Source organism: Danio rerio, chromosome 19, assembly GCF_052040795.2.
Source record: "Danio rerio strain M-AB ecotype USA chromosome 19, GRCz13ab, whole genome shotgun sequence".
Lineage (NCBI taxonomy): Eukaryota > Metazoa > Chordata > Actinopteri > Cypriniformes > Danionidae > Danio > Danio rerio.
The window spans coordinates 45,349,617-45,370,913 of NC_141039.2; the positions used below are offsets into that span (position 1 = coordinate 45,349,617).

At 39.3% G+C, this 21,297-nt stretch overlaps 2 protein-coding genes and 1 long non-coding RNA gene across 63 annotated transcripts in view; 2 read left to right on the plus strand and 1 right to left on the minus strand.

Annotated features, from left to right (window-relative positions):
* Positions 1-16,173, plus strand: part of clasp2 (cytoplasmic linker associated protein 2) — a 102,434-nt gene extending 86,261 nt beyond the window's left edge. For 31 of the 55 annotated variants that reach the window (XM_087294179.2, XM_087294185.2, XM_087294186.2 and 28 more), the window contains 10 exon segments: positions 2,984-3,127; positions 3,722-3,865; positions 5,086-5,192; positions 5,283-5,433; positions 6,238-6,424; positions 8,211-8,404; positions 10,610-10,738; positions 10,827-11,033; positions 11,463-11,579; positions 15,332-16,170. In XM_087294179.2, coding sequence (XP_087150305.1) covers positions 2,984-3,127; positions 3,722-3,865; positions 5,086-5,192; positions 5,283-5,433; positions 6,238-6,424; positions 8,211-8,404; positions 10,610-10,738; positions 10,827-11,033; positions 11,463-11,579; positions 15,332-15,421 — 1,470 coding nt within the window. In that variant the 3' untranslated portion in view covers positions 15,422-16,170. 55 annotated transcript variants of the gene reach the window in all.
* Positions 11,516-16,314, minus strand: LOC148679856 (uncharacterized). Its single transcript, XR_015945490.1, has 3 exons — positions 14,741-16,314; positions 13,470-14,320; positions 11,516-12,347 (listed from the first exon to the last, which is right to left on the minus strand). It is a non-coding gene; the product is annotated as an uncharacterized LOC148679856 (long non-coding RNA).
* A 4,138-nt stretch (positions 16,315-20,452) lies between these two features.
* The window catches only part of ubp1 (upstream binding protein 1), a 39,006-nt gene continuing 38,161 nt past the window's right edge, over positions 20,453-21,297 (plus strand). For 6 of the 7 annotated variants that reach the window (XR_015515633.2, XR_015515630.2, XR_015515631.2 and 3 more), the window contains exon 1: positions 20,453-21,140. Coding sequence is in view for 2 of the 7 variants with exons in the window: in XM_087293809.2 (XP_087149935.1) it covers positions 21,025-21,140 (116 nt within the window). In the remaining 5 variants the exon portion in view is untranslated. 7 annotated transcript variants of the gene reach the window in all.

Genomic DNA, 21,297 nt, shown 5'->3' on the forward strand with positions numbered 1-21,297 from the left:
CTCCCTCTTTCTCTCTGAAGCCGGGGAAAAGGCGATGTTGCCGCTACGGTGGCGGGGCTATAGAATTGCTTCCCCTCAGAAAGCGACGGCATGTTTGCACACTGGAGGAAAATATCCAAGTGTGGAACCAAGCAGTACAGGTCAGTGAGACACAGGGGAAGCAATTCTATACCGCGCAGCTCCCACAGATCAAACCCCTCAGCAAAGCCAAATCCAAATTACCTAGAAATTAAAAGATACCTCCAAACCTGGATTAGTTTCTTCCCTTCTGTTAAGGCAAAAGGTCATCACTGTGTCCCAAATGGCTCACCTAATTATGCACTGTGTAATTATGCGCTTACACACTCAACAGCATAGTATATGAATGTAGTGTTTATTTTTTATAACGGTTTATTACTAATCGCAAATTTAAACTGTTTCCCAGATTTCTCAGATGTTCGACGGGTACAAATTAGTAAAATAAATGACCAAACTACCAATTAAACCTGCCATGAGTATAACTGTATAACCAATAGGAGGTGCTATAATCACTCTCGTAAGAGAATTTTGATTCACAATCTAAAATAAACTAATGTAACTTCAGTGCCCGACAGCTCCGCCCCTTCTGCTACGTGGCAAAGCTGCCATCGTTGAGTGCGTAAATTGTCCAACATTCCACACTTCATTTTAATGCTTAAATAAGTGCATCATCCAGTATTTAAACTGCACTCATTTTTTTTATAAAACAAATTTCAGTGTGAATGCACATCATATTGTAGTGCATAATAGACTGTTTATGGAACAAAGTAGAGCATTTTTTTAAGTATCTTCTTTTGTGTTTAACAGATGAATGCAACTCATAAAGGTTTGTAAGTACTTAAGGGAGTTTAGATCACCCAGAAATAATTTAATAATAATAGTTCTAAACCTGTATGAGTTTCTTCCTTCTGTTGAGTGCAAAAGAAGATGTTTTGAAGAATGTCTGGGGGGAAAACTACATAGTCAAAAATAACATTTATCAAAGAAAGTAGAGCGTTTTTTTTAAAGAACCTTTTTTTGTGTTTAACAGACAAATGCAACTCATAAAGGTTTTGTAAGTACTTAAGGGAGTTCAGATCACCCAGAAATGAAATAATAATAATAATAATCATAGTTCTAAACCTGTATGAGTTTCTTCCTTCTGTTGAGTGCAAAAGAAGATGTTTTGAAGAATGTCTGGGGGTTTAAACTACATAGTACAAGTAGAGCATTTTTTTTAAAGTATCTTTTTTTGTGTTTAACAGTTGAATGAAGCAGGTTTGGAAGTACTTAAATCGAATTTAAATAGTGACAGAATTATTATTTTGGTGTGAACTGTCACTTTAAATACTTCTGAAACTAGATTTGGAAGATTTACAGTGAGAGAAGTTACTTGGAGAACAGTTTCACTGATAGATTTTGACTATTTTTAATATTTTAAGTGGCCATTAATGGTTTAATATTCACAACAGTGCATGCAAAACTGTTTCTGGTACAAAGTATAATATAAAGGAAATTTATTTTTGAACAAAGCACTAATTCGTCAGCGCCAATAGCCAAGTGGTTGTAGACGCCTTAGTGCGTCGACATATAGCACCAAGGTGCTCGCGGCGGCCCGAGTTCAATTCCCTGCTTGATGTCCTTTGCTGATCCTCATACTTTCCTGTCTGCAAATCTCCACTGTCCTATCAATAAAGGTGAAAACTCTTATAAACATAATTTTAAAAAGGTAAATAATTCAATAATAATTCAGGTTGTGGGGCACATTCAGCGTGTCAGGCATCATAGATGTATACTGTATATGAATTTATTAGTTTCCACAAATATCGTATCAAGCCCCACAATTGGGTTTCAACATTTATAATAATCACAAATATTTTTTGACCTTCACATCATCTTATTAGGATGATTTCTGAATCATAATGTGGCTGGAATTTCAGCTTTGCATCACAGAGATAAATTACAATTGAAAATGTTAAATCAGAAAACCTCTGTTTAAGTTGTATTAATGTTTCCCAAATTTTTTTATGATTTTTTAGCAAACAAATGCAGCGAGCATAAGAAATATAATCAGAAAAAAGTTAATAAAAAATGCTGACCCTAAACTTTTGAATGGTGCTGTAGAAAATATGAAGGATAAAAGTGATTTATGGAGCCTAATTATCACCATGTCCAGTCAGTCTTGATGAATTGTTTCATTAAACGCTTGATGTTTTTTGAAAGAATGAAGCATCCGCAAATGAGAGCAGGACACACAACCCCTGGCTAAAAAAAAATGTTCAAAAGTTTAATCACACGCAGCGCGCTCACACCGCCTTCCCCCTGCTGTCTTGCTTCCTTTCATGGATTTGTGAATCTCTGTGAACGTGTGGCTCTTTTGTGTGCTTGGACTGCAGCCTTGATGGATGCTGATGATTTTTAATGGGGTATATGCACAGCTAGTGTTTTTCAGCCAATCATAAACATCCGGTGAAAGGTTTATGTGACTTTTTTTTTTGGTTTGTTTCATTAGGTTCCTTTTACAGCAACGATATTGCAATGTCATTAAAATGCAATCAGTTAAATAGACTTCAGCATTCATTTAGTTGTTCAAGTGTAAAACGAGATGAAAGACCGTGTAAATGCAAGTGCCGTCAGTAGCAGCAGACTAGCTCAGAAGCTCCATTGAAAATACTGGGGTTAAATAAACTGTCATATTTTATAAATATTGCATGGAACAATTTAATTGAATGCAGTGCTTCTTATGCAATATAGGACTCACTTTTTATCATATGTCAATCAGGCTTATTTCTAAAGAAATCAGATCTTAAAAGTGGCAATGTTGTAATGGAAAGACTCTGGCTGGCTGATTGAAAATGTTAAGTTCTTGTGCATATTCCTCCTTGAAGGAGGATTTGTGGTCAAACATTCAGAGCGAATGATGAATGATTATATTGTGTCTGAGCTGGTTTTGGAGCAGAGGTGTAACATGAGGATGATGTTTCAGGTGAAGGTGGCCATTTTGAAGTACATTGAAACACTGACGCTACAAATGGAGCCGCAGGATTTCGTCAACACGGGTGAAACCAGACTGGCAGTGTCGCGTATCATTACGTGGACCACCGAACCCAAGAGCTCAGATGTCAGAAAGGTACAAGATTCTGCACTTTCAGCTCGGTTTACAGTAGAAGTCAGAATGATTAACCCTCCTGTTTATTTTCCCCCAATTGCTGTTTAAAGAGAGATTTTTTTTCAACACATTTCTAAACATAATAGTTTTAATAACTCCTTTCTAATAACTGATTTATTTTATCTTTGCCCTGATGACAGTAAATAATATTAGACTAGATATTTATAACATACAAGATACTAGTATTCAGCTTAAAGTGACATTTAAAGGCTTAACTAGGTTGATTAGGCAAGTCATTTTATAACGATGGTTTGTTCTGTAGACAGTCGAAAAAAAGTATTGCTTAAGGGGGCTAATAATATTGACCTTAAAATGGTAAAAAAAATTAAAAACTGCTTTTATTCTAGCTAAAATAAAACAAATAAGACTTTCTCCAGAAGAAATAATATTATCATGTGAAAAATTCATTGCTCTGTTGAACATCAATTGGGAAATATTTAAAAAAAGAAAAGAAAGTTCACAGGAGGGTGAATAATTTTGGCTTTGACTGTGTGTGTAGTTTGCTTTGGTGGTGTTGATTTTGTTTCGAGGCTTCATTTTGTGTGTTGATTTCAGGCGGCGCAGTCGGTGTTGATCTCGCTGTTCCAGCTGAACACACCGGAGTTCACAATGCTTCTAGGCGCACTTCCTAAAACCTTTCAGGACGGGGCCACTAAATTATTGCAGAACCACCTGCGAAACACAGGCAACACAGCGCAGGTGATCAGCACAGTTACACACACAAACAATGCTGTATTCAGTGTTGGGGAAAGTTGCTTTGGAAAGTAATGCATTACAGTTTTAAGTTACTCTCTGGTTGTGTTACTTAGTTACTTTGTATGTTAAGTAATGTGTTAAATTACTTTTTCTTACCTGGCTGAGGCTTGCTCTCTTTCAGAACATTCAGGTTTTTATTTATTTATTTTTAAATAGAGGCGCTCTGCAATTAACAACACACTGTATAACCTACACCTTTATATACCTTAAACAAACAAATCAAAAACTGATAATGTAGGATAATGGTATCTTCTGAGAACTTCTTCACCCCAGAGCTCTTCATGCCGTATATACAGATTAATGAGATCAATGAGTTTTGGTCATTTTAGAATGACCAAAACAACATTTCAGATGTTTTACAGTGTGCTCAGCCTGCTGGTTTGTCGCACATATTTTTATCATCACATGTTATCTTATACCAAATTCACAAATTTTTTATGCACATACTGGAATTGGTTCAGTAAAAGTGTTTCCATCGCAGTTTATGCACATCTTATTGAATAAAAAGTTTATCCTAGTCAGCTATATGCATACGTTTTTATGCACATTTTCAAAATTTATGTGCATTTTGGCATTTCCATCAGCCGATTTTTATTTTTTTATTTATTTTTTTTATTATTATTATTATTATTAAATGCACATATCCAAAATGCTTATAAAACAGGTGGATGGAAACATAGCTAATGACAGCAGGGATTTACAAAAGTCAAAATATGTTTGATTAAACTTTTAGTATTACCATATTTTACGAATAACCCATCAAAGATAAAAATAGTAGCTACATAAACATACAAATAAAAAGCCTTCAGCCTTTCAATTGTTTTGATAGAATTGGTGTGTTTACATTAGATTAACAACACAGCAATGGCGTCAACTGCAGGTTGATTTTTATTGCTTAAGGTTAAACTTTCTGACACCCTTATAGCAAATCAAATACATTAAAAATAAATAGAGGCCACCACTGAACAATGAGGATGATCTCCGAGTGGTATATAATGCAAGTTTGTTTAGCAATGTTATGATTGTTAGGATGTTATGGTGGCAAATTTTAAACTGAATATTTACTACCAGTGTTGCCAAGTGTACAGCCAGTGCTGCTAATACGGCAATGAATAAATAAGAACAACAACCCGTTTTAAGCTAATAAATTGTCTTTCTTGCAGGCGTCAATTGGAAGCCCACTTACCCGGCACACACCAAGATCACCAGCCAGTTGGTCGAGTCCTTTAACCTCTCCTACCAACACATCCCAAAACACACCTTCACCAAGGTACAGCACTGGTTCACAAACATAGACATAGATCATTTGAGCGTTTATCCTCATCTAAACATCCCCTGCCTGTTTTATGTGTGTGCACAGTGCATTTGATTACGATACGGAGAACATGAACTCTGAGGAGATCTACAGCTCTCTGAGAGGAGTCAGTCAGGCCATCCAGAACTTCAGCGTCCGCAGCCAGGAGGACATGACAGAGCCTCCACGGAAAAGAGAAGGAGACGGCGGAGAAGAGGTACGAAAGACAAATCAAGTAAGAGATGCTTCATGCTTAAAGAGCAGGCCGTCTGGTAATTTTAAAGCTGTGTTTCTCAACCATGTTCCTGGAGGACCACCAACACTGCATGTTTTGGATGTCTCATTTGTCTGTTACACCCATTACAGGTCTTTGCTAATGAGCTGATGACCTGTGTGTTTGGTTAAGGAGAAATTTGCAGAGCTGGTGGTTCCCGAGGAACGTGGTTGAGAAACGCTGTTATAAAGTGTCCTAATATTTTATTGGAGAGACTATAACAGGTTTAAATACATCTAAGGTCAAAAAAATAATACTAATTCAGGGCTTGAAATTACCGGTGCTCCCAACTTCAAATATTTAGGAGCACCAAAAAGAATTTAGGAGCACCAGAAAAAATGTAGGAGCACCCACCAAAAATAAATGAGCACCATTGCAATTATATTATAAGGGATTTATTGTATTTTAAAACTACATCAATTATCTAACTAATGCTGAGATGACATTGATATTTGTCTGCAATAATTCCAAAATGTATGTCTAAAAATTATAGAATATTAATGATGATGAAAATGACAATAAGAGTAACAATGAATTAGATTTCTCATTATGATGCTGCATTGAATGAGCGTTAATGTGAGTTATCTGCTATAAAAAGTCTGTACCTATAACACTCACTTATTAGAAACTATATGATTTTGCTTTTGTTTTCACATTTAAAAAATATTGCAAAACCTTTCTGCATATTTGTATTGGAAATTTACCTATTGGTGTGTGTGGATGTATCATGAATGTGTTTTTGTTCAGACTGTTGACTCTGGTCGGACGGCGCTGGATAATAAGACCTCTCTGCTGAACACTATGCCCCTCCTCTCCTCGAGTCCCCGCCCATCAAGGGATTACCAGCCAGTCAATTACTCTGACTCCTCCTTCGGCTCCTCCTCTTTTAATAAAAGCCTGAAAGATGCGGACCAAGAGGAGTCCCTCACTGACGGTAATTCATTCGCTTCTGATTCACAATCTCCTTTTGATTCCGATTCACTGAAGACACATTGAATACAAATTCGGTTAATATTACAAAAAGATTATTTTAGTTCCAGTGAATGGGTAATTTAAAATAGGAGCCCACTTTTTAATTAGTCATAATGTGAAATATAGCAGGGTGTTTTCAAAGTCAAAGACAGTTTCAAATTCTGATTCATAGGTTTTGTTCTTAAAATAGAAATAAAGGCTGAGAATTTTTTTTTGGCCCAATGATGCCTCTTGCACATCATCTTATTATCTTTTGAGAGAATCCTGTGTCTTTTCCAGTCAAAAAAACTTGCTAGTTGAATAAAAGTAACTTGATGTCAGAATTTGCCAGGGGTATACATCATTTCATATGAATATAGACAGATAGATGATAGTTTTTTTTTTTTGTTGTTGTTGTCTGAATTACATTTAAATAGATCTGTAAAAAACTTTTTTACCCTTCATTTTAATATGATCATTACATAAATATTTTTTTTAATCAGCTAATAAAAATAACATTTCTCTAGTCTAGTCTCTAAATGTACCCACCGGTCACTTTATTAAGTACAACTAACTAGTACCAGGTTAGACCCACTTTTGCCTTCAGAGCTGCCACTTATCCTTGGTGGCAGAGATTCAACAAAGTACTGGAAATATTCCTCAGATTTTGCTCCATATTGACATGATGGCATCAGACAGTTGCTGCAGATTTGTCGGCTGAACATGCATGATGCGAATCTCCCGTTCCACCACATCCCAAAGGTGCTCTATTTGATTGAGATCTGGTGATGGTGGAGGCCATTTGAGTACAGTGAACTCATTGTCATGTTCAAGAAACCAGTCTGAGATGATTCACTCTTTATCCTGCTGGTAGTAGCCATCAGAAGATGGGTGCACTGTGGTCATAAAGGGATGGACAAGGTCAGCAACAATACAGAGGTAGGCTGTTGTAACAAGTGTTTATTTGAGTTACTGTTGCCTTTCTATCAGCTGGAACCAGTTTGGCCATTCTCCTTTGACCTCAACAAGCCATTTACGCCCACAGAACTGCCGCTCACTGGATATTATCTCCTTTTCGGGAAATTCTCTGTAAACTCTAGAGATGGTTGTGCATGAAAATCCCAGTAGATCAGCAGTTTCTGAAATACTCAGACCAGCCCGTCTGGCACCAACAACCATGCCACGTTCAAAGTCACTTAAATCTCCTTTCTTCCCCATTCTGATGCTTAGTTTGAACTGCAGCAGGTTGTCTTGACTATGTCTACATGCCTAAATGCATTAGGTTGCTGCCATGTGATTGGCTGATTAGAAGTTTGCGTTAAGCTGTTGAACAGGTGTGCCTAATAAAGTGGCCGGTGAGTGTATATTGCCCTTTAGTAAGGCTAATTTTATTAGCTAATATTTAAAAACTGTTCTTTTATTGCACAAAATATAATTATCACAATACTCAACATCAATATTGCATTAATAGCATGTTTTTACAGTATTTGTTACAACCCTTTTACTTAGCCTAAAGCTCTCTCCTTCCCTGAACCTCAGTAAACCCCTGGAATTCAGAATACAGAAAAAATATATGGATTCCCATATTTACGTTTGATTAAAAAAAAAAGCTAATATAATTGTATTTCTCTAGGAATATGTATATATAAGAACTATTAATTTAAAAAATCTTTTTTTTTTTTTTTGCTCTCTTCTGGAACAATCTGTCACTGCTTGTTAAATTGTAAGTCCATGTGTGTCTCTGACTGGCTCTGCTGACGGTGTTACAGACAGCGGTGTGGATCAATCTGAGGTGGTGGCTGAGCTCTTGAAGGAGCTGTCCAATCACAGCGAGCGCGTGGAGGAGAGGAAAGCAGCGCTGTGTGAACTAATGCGGCTGATCAGAGAAACACAGCTGCATGTTTGGGACGAGCACTTCAAAACCATCCTCCTGCTGCTACTGGAAACACTCGGAGATGGAGAGGTACCTGCAAACTCACACTTTAATGGAGTGCAGTAGTGTTTCAGCAGCACTGATCCAGAAGTGTTTTCCCATGGCGATTCTAAAACAAGTTTTGTTAAGAAGTTATTCAGTCAGCTACAGGGTACAATTTGGATTTGAAGTATTTGAAAGGTATGAAAGGAAGAAATATAATTCTACAAAGCAAGACATTTGGCCCAAGTAATTGACCTTATTTTTTGTGATTGAAAACCTGGATTATTCCACCAATAATACTGATTTCTTAACTCTTTTGTAATATTGTTATTGTGTCATATCAACATGTCTGCAAACATAACATCTTTTTGTTGTTTTTGTGCAGTTTTGTTTTACATTTAGAAGAAATATAAGTAGTTCATTAGAAAAAAAAAAGTTAAATGTTTTGCTCAAACTAGAAAACTTAAATAGAGAATAAAGAGAATAATTAGCGTAGCTGCTGTTCATAGTGTATATAAACAAGTTGCAAAAACCTGTGTGCAGCACATTCATGCATTATACTGCTATGTGATGCACTGAGTGTAGCTTTACTAAAAAGATAGGTCTTTAATCTAGTTTTGAACTGAGAGAGTGTGTCTGAGCCTCGGACATTATCAGGCAGGCTATTCCAGAGTTTAGGAGCCATAATTTTAAGGCTCGACCTCTTTTACTCGACTTTGCTGTTCTAGGTGCTATCAGAAGCTCTGTGTTTTGAGATATTAAAGAACGGGTCGGATTGTAGCGGGACAGAAGGTTGTTAGATAAACAGAAGCTAGATTATTTAAAGCTTTATAGGTAAGAGGCAATATTTTATAATCAATATAAAATTTAACAGGCAGCCAGTGAAAGGAGGATAAAATGTGATATAAAAGGTAATATAATCATATTTTCTAGACCTGGTAAGAACTTTGGCAGCTGCATTTTGTAGTTGCTGAAGTTTGATAATGGAAGATGCTGGGCAGCCAGTGAACAGAGCATTACAGTAATCCAGCCTAGAAGTCATAAAAGCATGGACTAGCTTTTCTGCATCTGAGATGGAGAGCATACTTCGTAGCTTTCTCGGATGAAAGAAGGTAGTTTTTGTGACATGAGATTTATGATTTTCTAAAATTAAATTGCTGTCTAATATAACACCCAGATCTTTTACAGTAGAGCTAACGCTAACTTTGTATCCCTCTAATTGAGTAAGATCTGCTGTGCACAGGATTTAGGTCTAATAAGTAATAATTCTGTTTTGTCTAAGTTTAAGAGAAGGAAATTTTTGGTCATCCAGTCTTTAACATCTTTAATACACTCAGTTAGCTTTGACAGTTTAGACGTCTTATCAGGTTTAGTTGAAATATATAATTGAGTATCTTCTGCATAGCAGTGAAAGCTGATCCCATGTCTTCTAATAATGTCTCTCAGGGGTAGCATGTATATTGTAAACAGCAAAGGGCCTAAAACTGATCTTTGATGCACCCCATACTTTACTGGCCTGACTTGTGAAGGCTGTCCAATAATATTCACAAACTGGAAACGGTCAGCTAAGTATGACTTAAACCATTGTAGAGCCTGTCCCACCAGTAGACACCAGTAGAATTTAAGCAATCTATGAGAATATTGTGGTCGATGGTGTCTAATGCAGCACTAAGATCAAGTAAAACTAATAACGAGATGCACCCTTGGTCAGCAGCTAAGAGTAAATCGTTGGTTATTTTCACAAATGCAACATATATAATATAATATAATATAATATAATATAATATAATATAATATAATATAACATAACATAACATAACATAACATAACATAATATAATATAATATAATATAATTTAATTTAATTTAATATAATACAACACTTTCCCAGAGATGGGTTGCAGCTAGAAGGGCATCCTCTGCGTAAAAACTTGCTGGATAAGTTGGCGACCCCGGATTAATAAAGGGACTAAGCCGACAAGAAAATGAATGAATTATATAATATAATATAATAATAAGTGGCAGCACATTTCAGTTCATAAAGCATAATAAACAATTGTTACTAAATATTTTAAAATCATAAGTATTACAACCTCAGCTCAAAACGTTTTTTATTGGTTCCTAAATCATTGTTAACTTAATTATTCATGCTGTTTTGTAACATCGACAATCCTACTGTTGCAACCTAAACTAGTCATGTGGACAACAAAAAGCATCTAATTTCCTTGCTGACCTTTGTTTTTCTCTCTCTCAGCATGTCATTCGGGCATTAGCCCTGCGGGTGCTGAAGGAAATCCTCAACAGGCAGCCGTGGCGCTTTAAAAACTATGCAGAGCTCACCATTATGAAGGCTCTGGAGGCACATAAAGACCCACACAAAGAGGTCAGATATTAAAGATGATCGTGTTCTACTGACAACTGAAGCACACATCTGAACTCACATGCAAAATGTTGTTTTCTCTCTCTGTCAGGTGGTGCGGGCTGCAGAAGAGGCAGCATCCATGTTGGCCACCTCGATAAGTCCCGATCAGTGTATAAAAGTGTTGTGTCCCATCATCCAGTCAGCGGACTATCCCATCAACCTCGCTGCCATTAAGATGCTCACCAAAGTCATCGACCGTCTGCCCAAAGAGGGTCTCATTCAGATGCTCCCAGAGATCGTCCCCGGCCTCATTCAGGTCAGTACGTTTACATATATATAGCATTTAATATACACACTTTAATAGTTTATTAGTGAGAGAGTGTGCACGACGTGTCTGAAGAGCGAGGAGCCGTGTATATGAGTTTCTTCTTCCATTGTACTAGCAACATGCTAATAAATGCTGAAACATGTTAGCAAAATGCTAAATGATGTTATAAACCTGCTAAATCATAGTTGCAATGTGTCAATTAATTTTACAAACATTAGCATCATGTTAACTATATGCTACATTAGTTAACAACATGCTAAGTGATGCTAGCTGGAAAGCAATTCATCTTTTCAAACCAATATTCGAGTTTGTCAATAAACTTGGCTAATCCTAGGGATCTCTGTATGGTTATAAGCTCTGTTTAAGATGCTGCCTACATGTTTTGATCATCATTCTCTCTTTCTCTCTCCTTTGCAGGGTTATGATAACTCTGAGAGCAGTGTACGAAAGGCCTGTGTATTTTGCCTTGTGGCCATCTATGCCGTCATCGGAGAGGATCTGAAACCTCACCTCAGCCAGCTGTCTGGCAGCAAGGTGAGCCGTTTACTTTTTATTCGAGAGTTGCACACCAGACGAGAAGCCATTAAAATTTAAACTATTTTTTTGTGGCCTTGTTTACATTTTTCCTTCAATCTGATCACAAGTGAGAGATGTTGAAGAGTTAGTTCACTTAATTTGTTTAATTGTCTCATTATTTACTTGTTCTCAAAGCATCATATGGTGTACATGAGTTTCTTCTTCCAGTTGAATCCAATCAGAGTGATTTGAAAAATGATCTTGGGCTTTTCCAGCACTACCATGCCAGTGGTTGGCTGATTTTTATCAGCAGTTCAAAAAAAGCCCAGTAAAGCTCATCCGTTGATAATAAAACATGATTCATGCAGCTTAGGGTGATTTACAGCTGTTTTTGGAGAAGATTTACTACTGATCACAGAACTGTGTACTTTGATAAAATGTGCATGATTATCCTAGCTCAGACACTGAATAATTAAAACTTAGAAAAGCTTTTAGGAAAAGCTTAGAGCACCATCTACTGTTAAAATCTAGCCTGAAGCGCCATGGCTGTTAAAACTAGCCTAGAGCGCTGTGCACTGGTACAAACCAGCTTAAAGCCCCATCCGCTGTTAAGTACTAGCCTAGAGCTCCGTTCACTGTTTAAAAACTAGCCTAGAGGTCCGTCCACTGTTAAAAACTAGCATTGAGCTCCGTTCACTGTTTAAAAACTATCCTAGAGTGCCATCTGCTATTAAAAAACTAGCCTAGAGCTCCGTCCACTGTTTAAAAACTAGCCTAGAGCTCCATCTGCTATTTCAAAATTAGACTAGAGTGCCGTCCACTGTTTAAAAACCAGCCTAGAGCGCCGTCTACTGTTAAAATCTAGCCTAGAGCAGGGGTTCCCAAACTTTTCAGCCCGCGACCCCCAAAATAACAATGCCAGTGACTCGCGACCCCCAATATCCTCTGAGGTGGTTATAAATACAGAAACCTTGCATGCAATGACGCAAAGACACCAATTCAATTTGTGTCAGTGCTTTAAATGTAAAGAAAGTATAACCTGATGTTATAAAATCAAAATGCATCTGACGCTATTGCTGCCTTTAATATAATGTAATTACCCCAGGGGTCGCAATCCAATAGAACTAGTAACTATAAGCTACTATAGTAACTATATAGTATATAGTAACTATAAACGACTATTTTTATTTTCAGTATAGTTATGGATAAAATATGTTAATTCTTATGGTTTATTAAAAATAAATAGATTTTTGGAAATCACCAGGCGACCCCCCTTCATTGCCCCGCGACCCCTCGGGGGGTCCCGACCCCCACTTTGAGAACCACTGGCCTAGAGCACCATGGATATTAAAAACTAGCCTAGAGCACTGTTAAAAAACAAGCTTAAAGCCCCATCCGCTGTTAAAAACTAGCCTAGAGCGCCGACCACTGTTTAAAAATTAGCCTAGAGCGCCATCTGCTGTTTGAAAACGAGCCTAGAATGCAGTCCGCTATTTGAAAACCAGCCTAGAACGCCATCTACTTTTAAAAACTAGAATAGAGCGCCATCCGCTGTTTGAAAACTAGCCTAGAATGCAGTCCGCTATTTAAAAACTAGCCTAGAGCGCTGTCTACTGTTAAAATCTAGCCTAGAGTGTCATCTGCTGTTTGAAACTAGCTTAGATTGCTGTCTCCTATTTAAAAACTAGCCTAGAACACCGTCTACTGTTTAAATATAGCATCAAGTGATATCTACTGTTAAAAACTAGCCTAGAGCCCCATCTACTGTTTAAAACTAGCCTAGAGCACCATCTATTGTTAAAAACTAGCCTAGAGCACCATCTACTGTTAAAAACTAGCCTAGAGCGCCGTCTACTGTTAAAAACTAGCCTAGAGCCCCATCTACTGTTTAAAACTAGCCTAGAGCACCATCTATTGTTCAAAACTAGCCTAGAGCACCATCTACTGTTAAAAACTAGCCTAGAGCGCCGTCTACTGTTAAAAACTAGCCTAGAGCTCCGTCCACTGTTTAAAAACTAGCCTAGAGCTCCATCTGCTATTTCAAAATTAGACTAGAGTGCCGTCCACTGTTTAAAAACCAGCCTAGAGCGCCGTCTACTGTTAAAATCTAGCCTAGAGCACCATGGATGTTAAAAACTAGCCTAGAGCACTGTTAAAAAACAAGCTTAAAGCCCCATCCGCTGTTAAAAATTAGCCTAGAGCGCCGTCCACTGTTTAAAAACTAGCCTAGAGCGCCATCTGCTGTTTGAAAACGAGCCTAGAATGCAGTCCGCTATTTGAAAACCAGCCTAGAACGCCATCTACTTTTAAAAACTAGAATAGAGCGCCATCCGCTGTTTGAAAACTAGCCTAGAATGCAGTCCGCTATTTAAAAACTAGCCTAGAGCGCTGTCTACTGTTAAAATCTAGCCTAGAGTGTCATCTGCTGTTTGAAACTAGCTTAGATTGCTGTCTCCTATTTAAAAACTAGCCTAGAACACCGTCTACTGTTTAAATATAGCATCAAGTGATATCTACTGTTAAAAACTAGCCTAGAGCCCCATCTACTGTTTAAAACTAGCCTAGAGCACCATCTATTGTTCAAAACTAGCCTAGAGCACCATCTACTGTTAAAAACTAGCCTAGAGCGCCGTCTACTGTTAAAAACTAGCCTAGAGCTCCGTCCACTGTTTAAAAACTAGCCTAGAGCTCCATCTGCTATTTCAAAATTAGACTAGAGTGCCGTCCACTGTTTAAAAACCAGCCTAGAGCGCCGTCTACTGTTAAAATCTAGCCTAGAGCACCATGGATGTTAAAAACTAGCCTAGAGCACTGTTAAAAAACAAGCTTAAAGCCCCATCCGCTGTTAAAAATTAGCCTAGAGCGCCGTCCACTGTTTAAAAACTAGCCTAGAGCGCCATCTGCTGTTTGAAAACGAGCCTAGAATGCAGTCCGCTATTTGAAAACCAGCCTAGAACGCCATCTACTTTTAAAAACTAGAATAGAGCGCCATCCGCTGTTTGAAAACTAGCCTAGAATGCAGTCCGCTATTTAAAAACTAGCCTAGAGCGCTGTCTACTGTTAAAATCTAGCCTAGAGTGTCATCTGCTGTTTGAAACTAGCTTAGATTGCTGTCTCCTATTTAAAAACTAGCCTAGAACACCGTCTACTGTTTAAATATAGCATCAAGTGATATCTACTGTTAAAAACTAGCCTAGAGCCCCATCTACTGTTTAAAACTAGCCTAGAGCACCATCTATTGTTAAAAACTAGCCTAGAGCACCATCTACTGTTAAAAACTAGCCTAGAGCGCCGTCTACTGTTAAAAACTAGCCTAGAGCCCCATCTACTGTTTAAAACTAGCCTAGAGCACCATCTATTGTTAAAAACTAGCCTAGAGCACCATCTACTGTTAAAAACTAGCCTAGAGCGCCGTCTACTGTTAAAAACTAGCCTAGAGCACCGTCTACTGATAAAATATAGCTTAGAGTGTCATCTGCTGTTTGAAACTAGCCTAAAAGGCTGTCTCCTGTTTAAAAACTAGCCTAGAACGCCGTCTACTGTTTAAATCTAGCCTAGAGCGCCGTTTATTGTTAAAAACTAAGCTCAGAATCGATCACAGAGAGAAAAGCGATGCATTTTGAAAATCTTAATCTATGCCGAATTGATTTCTCAAACAATTTTTAACTCTGCTCCGGTGTGCGACCACCTTTTACTCTAACCTGTAATTGTAAATTTAACATGTTTGTCCTCTGTGTCTCTCTCTCACTATTTCTCTCTCTCCCCTCCAGCTGAAACTGTTGAATCTGTACATAAAGCGAGCTCAGAGCGGCTCCAGCGGCAGTGACCAGTCTTCAGATGTGGGAGGGCAGGGCCTGTAACCGCACCGTCCTCAACTACAGCACCCCGGCCGGCTTTTTAACTCAAATGCAAACACCAACACACACACACCTGCGCTTGCCCACAGAAACACACACCGCCGCATGCAGCCTCCTGCGACTCTGAGACTCTGCTTCACGGTGAGAAGACCGCTAAATCCTGCGGAGAGAGTCCTGGTGTGTTTCTGTGCAGCGCGGAGATCATTTCTTTTTATCGAACTATGATTTTTAAGATGAAGTACGAAACTTCCTGGTGCGAGTGACGTGTCGTTAACGTTCCTAATCGATTATTAACGGTCATATCAGTTCATAACAGTGAGCGGTTGGTCCAGCTTGCTTTATTATAAGGCATACTTTGCTTGGCTATATGCATGTCACGAAAATAAAACCAAACCTTTTTATCTGGTCGCGTACCTGGACGCATTGGTCGCCCCCAAGAGGCCACATGTGAAACCACACACCCCACATAGGAAACATGTATCTATGTATACCATAACAACGAGGAATATTTGAGAAGGTCTTGTGACGTCCTGAAGGCGTGTGGATTCTTTTGAGTAGCATAGTGTCATTCTTCTCTGATGGGGAATTTGTAGAAATGTATTTACGCATCTAAATGCCGCAATTGTCGTGTCACTTCCTTCCTGTAGGTGTCGCTCTTTCTCCCCCCGTGAGGAAGCTCTGTTTCTTCCCGTTGCATTTCTAGAACTGTGCTAACGATGAAATTAAAATAAAGAAAATGTACAGTAATGAAACGACTGTCTCTTCACGATTTTTGACGTGATTTATTTCATTATTTTGTGTTTTTACTAGTGGTGGGGGGCCATAATCGGCGTTAACGTGCTGTGTTAACGCGAGGCTCTTATCGGGTGATTAAAACAAAATATCCATCTATTCTCAAAGTTTGGGTGTGAGCTGGGTCTGTTCTATGCAAGCTCTGATGACTTTCACCTTGATATTTTAGCACGGATGTATATCTGGCCGAATTACACTGTGGGCTCTATTTTGACGGTCCATGTACAGAGCGCAAAACGCAGGGCGCAATCGATTTCAGGGCATGTCAGAACGCATTTTTGCTAATTTAAGGACGGGAAAATCCGCTTTGCGCCATGGCGCATGGTCTAAAAGGGTTGAGTTTATTTTCTTAATGAGTTATAGGTGTGTTTTTAGAATAAACCAATCAGAGTCTCATCTCCCATTACCTTTAAGAGCCAGCTGTGTCGCACCATAAGCGCATTCGCTATTTACAGGACGCAAATAAGTCTAAGTGGAAAAAATGAGCATTTCACTAGCAAACAGTTAACAGTTTTTTAACAGAAAACTGTTAAACAGAGCATCTACTGCGTGAGAATGAGAGATAATGGATGTACTTTCACTTTCGCTCTAGGATAGGGAAACCTTTACGCACAGACATCAATTAGTCTATAAATAATTAAATGAGTTTATTAAGCGCAAATATTCGTTTCAAAACTATTTCTAAATTCAGTTCTAATTTCCAGCAAACGAATAAATGAACAATAATAACGAAGTGTGCTCAAAAACCTGAGTTATATCCTAAAACACATGCTGTGCCCCATATGATCTAAAACCTGCAGTTGGACTAATCTAAGCTTGTTTTTAATAAAACAAATATAAATATGGATATATTAAATAATACTGCTAATAATAATAACATTATACAAAAGCAAATTGTTATGAATGAACTGAAAAAGCCTCCCGAGATGAAGAAGACATAAAAGCAGTGGTTTTTCATATTTATGTAGGCTAGAAATTAATAATGTTTTGTAATATTTGAATCCTTTATATTTATATCCTATATCTATTCTAATTATATCCTATATATATGCTTAATATTTAAATTTTTTCATATGTAAAGATATTTGTCTATTGCTCTCTTGTGTGTATTAAGCAGTGCGTAAGCGAGGCGCTGCTCTGCGCTGGAGTTTAGACCGGGTTTGTTTTGGTCTAATGAAAAATCTATTTTAGTTTCTCAAAATAGCAACGCGCCAGCAATGCGCCTCAGAACACCTTCCTTTTTAGACGAGAACGCCTATGGGCGCACATATGAGCGCTAATGCATTTGCTATTTAAACACTGTAGCGCAACGCCTCAAAACGACTCTTGCGTCAAGGAAAGACGCAAAGCTGAAACTAGCAAAAGACTATTGCGCCGCGCCTTGCGGCACATTGCGCCGGATGTATGATAGGGCCCTGTAGGTGGCGAGAACGAGTCTGTGAACCTGTGTGTATTCCTACTGTGAAAGTACCACATCAAACGTGACGTGCTAATGTGGAAGCAGTTCACTAGAGTGAATCTGATTAATGTTAGCTCCACATCTGACTATCAGGCTCCTGTCGAGTTTATGCGTTCGACTAAAACATATAGAAATAAAATGGAGTTGGTGCTTTTTAAAATGAATGATGGTGAATGAAAGTCAAACCGGTGAGCGTCTGATTAAAAAAATACCCTTCTAAATCAAATCAGCAGGATGCCCTTCCGGATCTTTCACTTACTTCGAAGACACTACTGACTACGCTTACATGGACGTCAGTAATCTAGTTATTTGCCTTAATAGACAATATAATTAAGGTGTTTACGTGAATTGCTTTCATGTAAGAGTTTCATGTAATTTTGGCTGACTTTAACTGCAGTTCAGCAGTTTCACATTCACTCATGAACATTTCCATCATGCCCCTGTGACAAACTGGGATATTAGACGCAAATAAGGACTAAGGACTGGTGAGAGTGTTATGGAATTTAATAACGCACGCCAAATGGAAAGAAAAAAACTTCCGCATTTCGCTGTGGGTGTGTGTGCGTGCACGGTCCTTTACTGACAGCTGGGTGCGTGGATCTTGTCGGTAAATATGGCGAGAAGTCCTACATGATGGTAATAGTTTGATTGTTTACTTCAATAATGCCACTAATATCTGCGTTCTCCACTTCTTAATTCCATTTCTGTTTAGTTCTGGTATGACTTTAGTCGGATTAAGATAATCAAAAATCGCTGTTTGGGGCTTATGTAGGCCTACAGTGCTAAATTCATCTTTAACTGAGTAAACAGTTAGTAAACACAAGCACATCTTATTAAACATCATTTATTGTCATCACCAATTATCATACTAGAACAGTTTCTCAAGAAGTTTAAGGTGCATTTTGGAAACAGGAGATGAGCCCCTGGTCTAATGCGCCACCTGGCTTGAGAAACCCGTTCTCAAATATCTAATCTAGACCTGTTCTTAATCTAGATTAATTCCAAGATAACAGTGAGATTAATCTAGATTTAAAAACTGTATCTAATTTTTACACGTCTCTTTATTTCATTAAAGTGAACGCAACAAATTAAACCAATGACTTTAAATCGGGCTGATTACTGCTCTGCTAACCTGCCCTCCAACCTACAGCTGCATCACCAAAGAGGAGAGCTGACGAGACTCGCGTCCATTTTAATAAATTATGCTGTAAGTTTTTAAAAATAGAGCCGCGCTGACCACCGATCACAGCCCTTTCTGTCGAGTGTGGGAATACAATGACCAAACACAGGTGTTGAAGAACTCACTGAACAGCAGCGCTCAAACAGCAAAGCGGGATAATACATTTATTTGCTGAAAATGCTGATGTTGTTCTGTGCATGTCCTGGAGTTTTGTTTGATATGTACAGAAGTGTTTTCTTTGAGCAGGTCAAATGAAAGGTATGGTACATTAATACGACTACTTGTATTAGAGGATAAAATTGTATTATAAATAAAATATAAACATAAATGTACTTATTGGGGAGAGCGTGGCACAAAGTGACACTTTTTGGTTTTGGCCAAATATTGAACAAAGTAACGGGGTTAGACAAACCAGATTGTTTTACCAACAACACACAAGCCTCTCCTACAAATGAGCACTGGTGTTGTGATCGCCGGACTTATGGTTTCTGTGCAGTATTGCCACAAGTGCCAGGAGTAAAAATGTAACTGTTTACCCCACCTGCGGGGCAAGTTGTAATAGACAGAGTTATTTAAAACACCGGCTCAAAAAGACAGATTTCACACAATTTATTTAAATTCTGTTTACTTTAAATAGTAGCTTTATTTCCTCAGTTCATTCATTCATTCATGCCACTTTACCGGAGCCGGGTTGTGGGGGCAGCAGTTTTAGGAGAGAACACCAGACTTCCCTCCCTCCAGACTCTTCCTCCAGCTCCGGGGGGATCCCGAGTCCCTCCATCATGTCCTGGGTCTTCCCCGAGGCCTCCTCCCGGTGGGACATGCCTGGAACACCTTCTAAGGCAGGGGTGGCCAATCCTGTTCCTGGAGAGCCACCTTCCTGCAGATTTCAGTTGCAAGTGCAACCCATATCAAACACACCTACCTGTAATTATCACGTGGTGTTCAGGTCCTAATTAATTGGTTCAGGTGTGTTTGATATGGGTAGCAACTGAAATCTGCAGGAAGGTGGCTCTCCAGGAACAGGATTGGCCACCCCTGTTCTAAGGTATCCAGGAGGCATATGAAACAGATGCCCGAGCCACCTCAGCTGACTTCTCTCGATGTGGTGGTGCAGCGGCTATACTCTAAGCTCCTTCCGGGAGTCAGAGCTCCTCACCCGATCCATAAGAGTGCGCCTTGCCACCCTTCGGAAAGTCATTTCGGCCGCTTGTATCCGAGATCCCCCAGCCGTCAGTGTATAATTCGCACACTGGTGATTATTATTATTATTTGCTAATGAACACATATAACAACAAGAGAACTACAATTTGCACAGAATTTCAACCAGTAATGTTACATATTATTACAGGTAGAACAGAAAAGTAATAGCCAGAGGAATTAAAATTAGCAAAAAAGCCATGACGATACTGTTTGCGAATAATATGAGTAGTCCTGAGAGCGTTTGTTTTTACATTTATCTACCATATTGCAACGTGAATGGGAGCGCTAGTCGGGCAGACGGTGACGGCAGATCCTCGGAATCGGATTGGCTGAGCGCAGCTCGCAGAGCTCCGTGATTGGCTGTCAGAATCCCGAGCGGATCCCGCAGCGGCTGCAGCTCGAGTTTGCGGTTTGAATGGTGGCAGACGGACAGACGGAGGGCCGCATCGAGCTGCTGTTAATGTGATCCTCCGGAACGACTCACTAGCACGATGGAACTGGGCGAGCGCTTTCGGAGGACAGCTTTTGTACAAACACAACCCTGCTGCGGTCAGGATTAGAAGAAGACGCTCTCTCGTGTTTACTCGAGCGGACATTGCGTGTGAAAGCGGTGACAGCGTCCTCCCACCCTGCGTTTATATAATGGAAGATCGCATACAGGGGGAAAATGATGTGTGCTAATGCATATGCGGTACCACAGTGAGCTGGAAACGCGTCTGTTCTGGAGAATCTGACTTTTGTTATTTCTCGCCTGTGTTACTGTGAAACTGAAGCAATGGCGAGGCACACGGCACTCGGGGCTAACGTTAGAGCCGTTTGCCCTGCTTTTAACAGCTAGCCTTCCGTGTTTGGGTAACTAACCAGCTGTGGTGGGACTAGCTGCGGCAAGGCGAGCTCCGCGCAGGTGCTGTCGGCTACACAGTGAAGCTGGCGGCGCTCCGGTTAGAGTCGGAGGAGAAGGATCTGGGCGCCATGGCGTGGGTGCTGAAGATGGACGATGCTACCATCGAGTCTGGGCTCGTGCACGACTTCGATGCCAGTTTGTCGGGCATCGGGCAGGAGCTCGGGGCGGGCGCGTACAGCATGAGGTTAGAGCAGCATGCACTGCAATCAACAGCTTTCCAAGAGTCCATAATAAACCTGGGGCGATGCAGCCCTGACGGCGAGCTAACGCAGTTGGCTAGCTGTCTTGCCCTCAGTGTTTATGTTGCAAACCTCTGGATTTGTTTTGAGTAACATATGTTG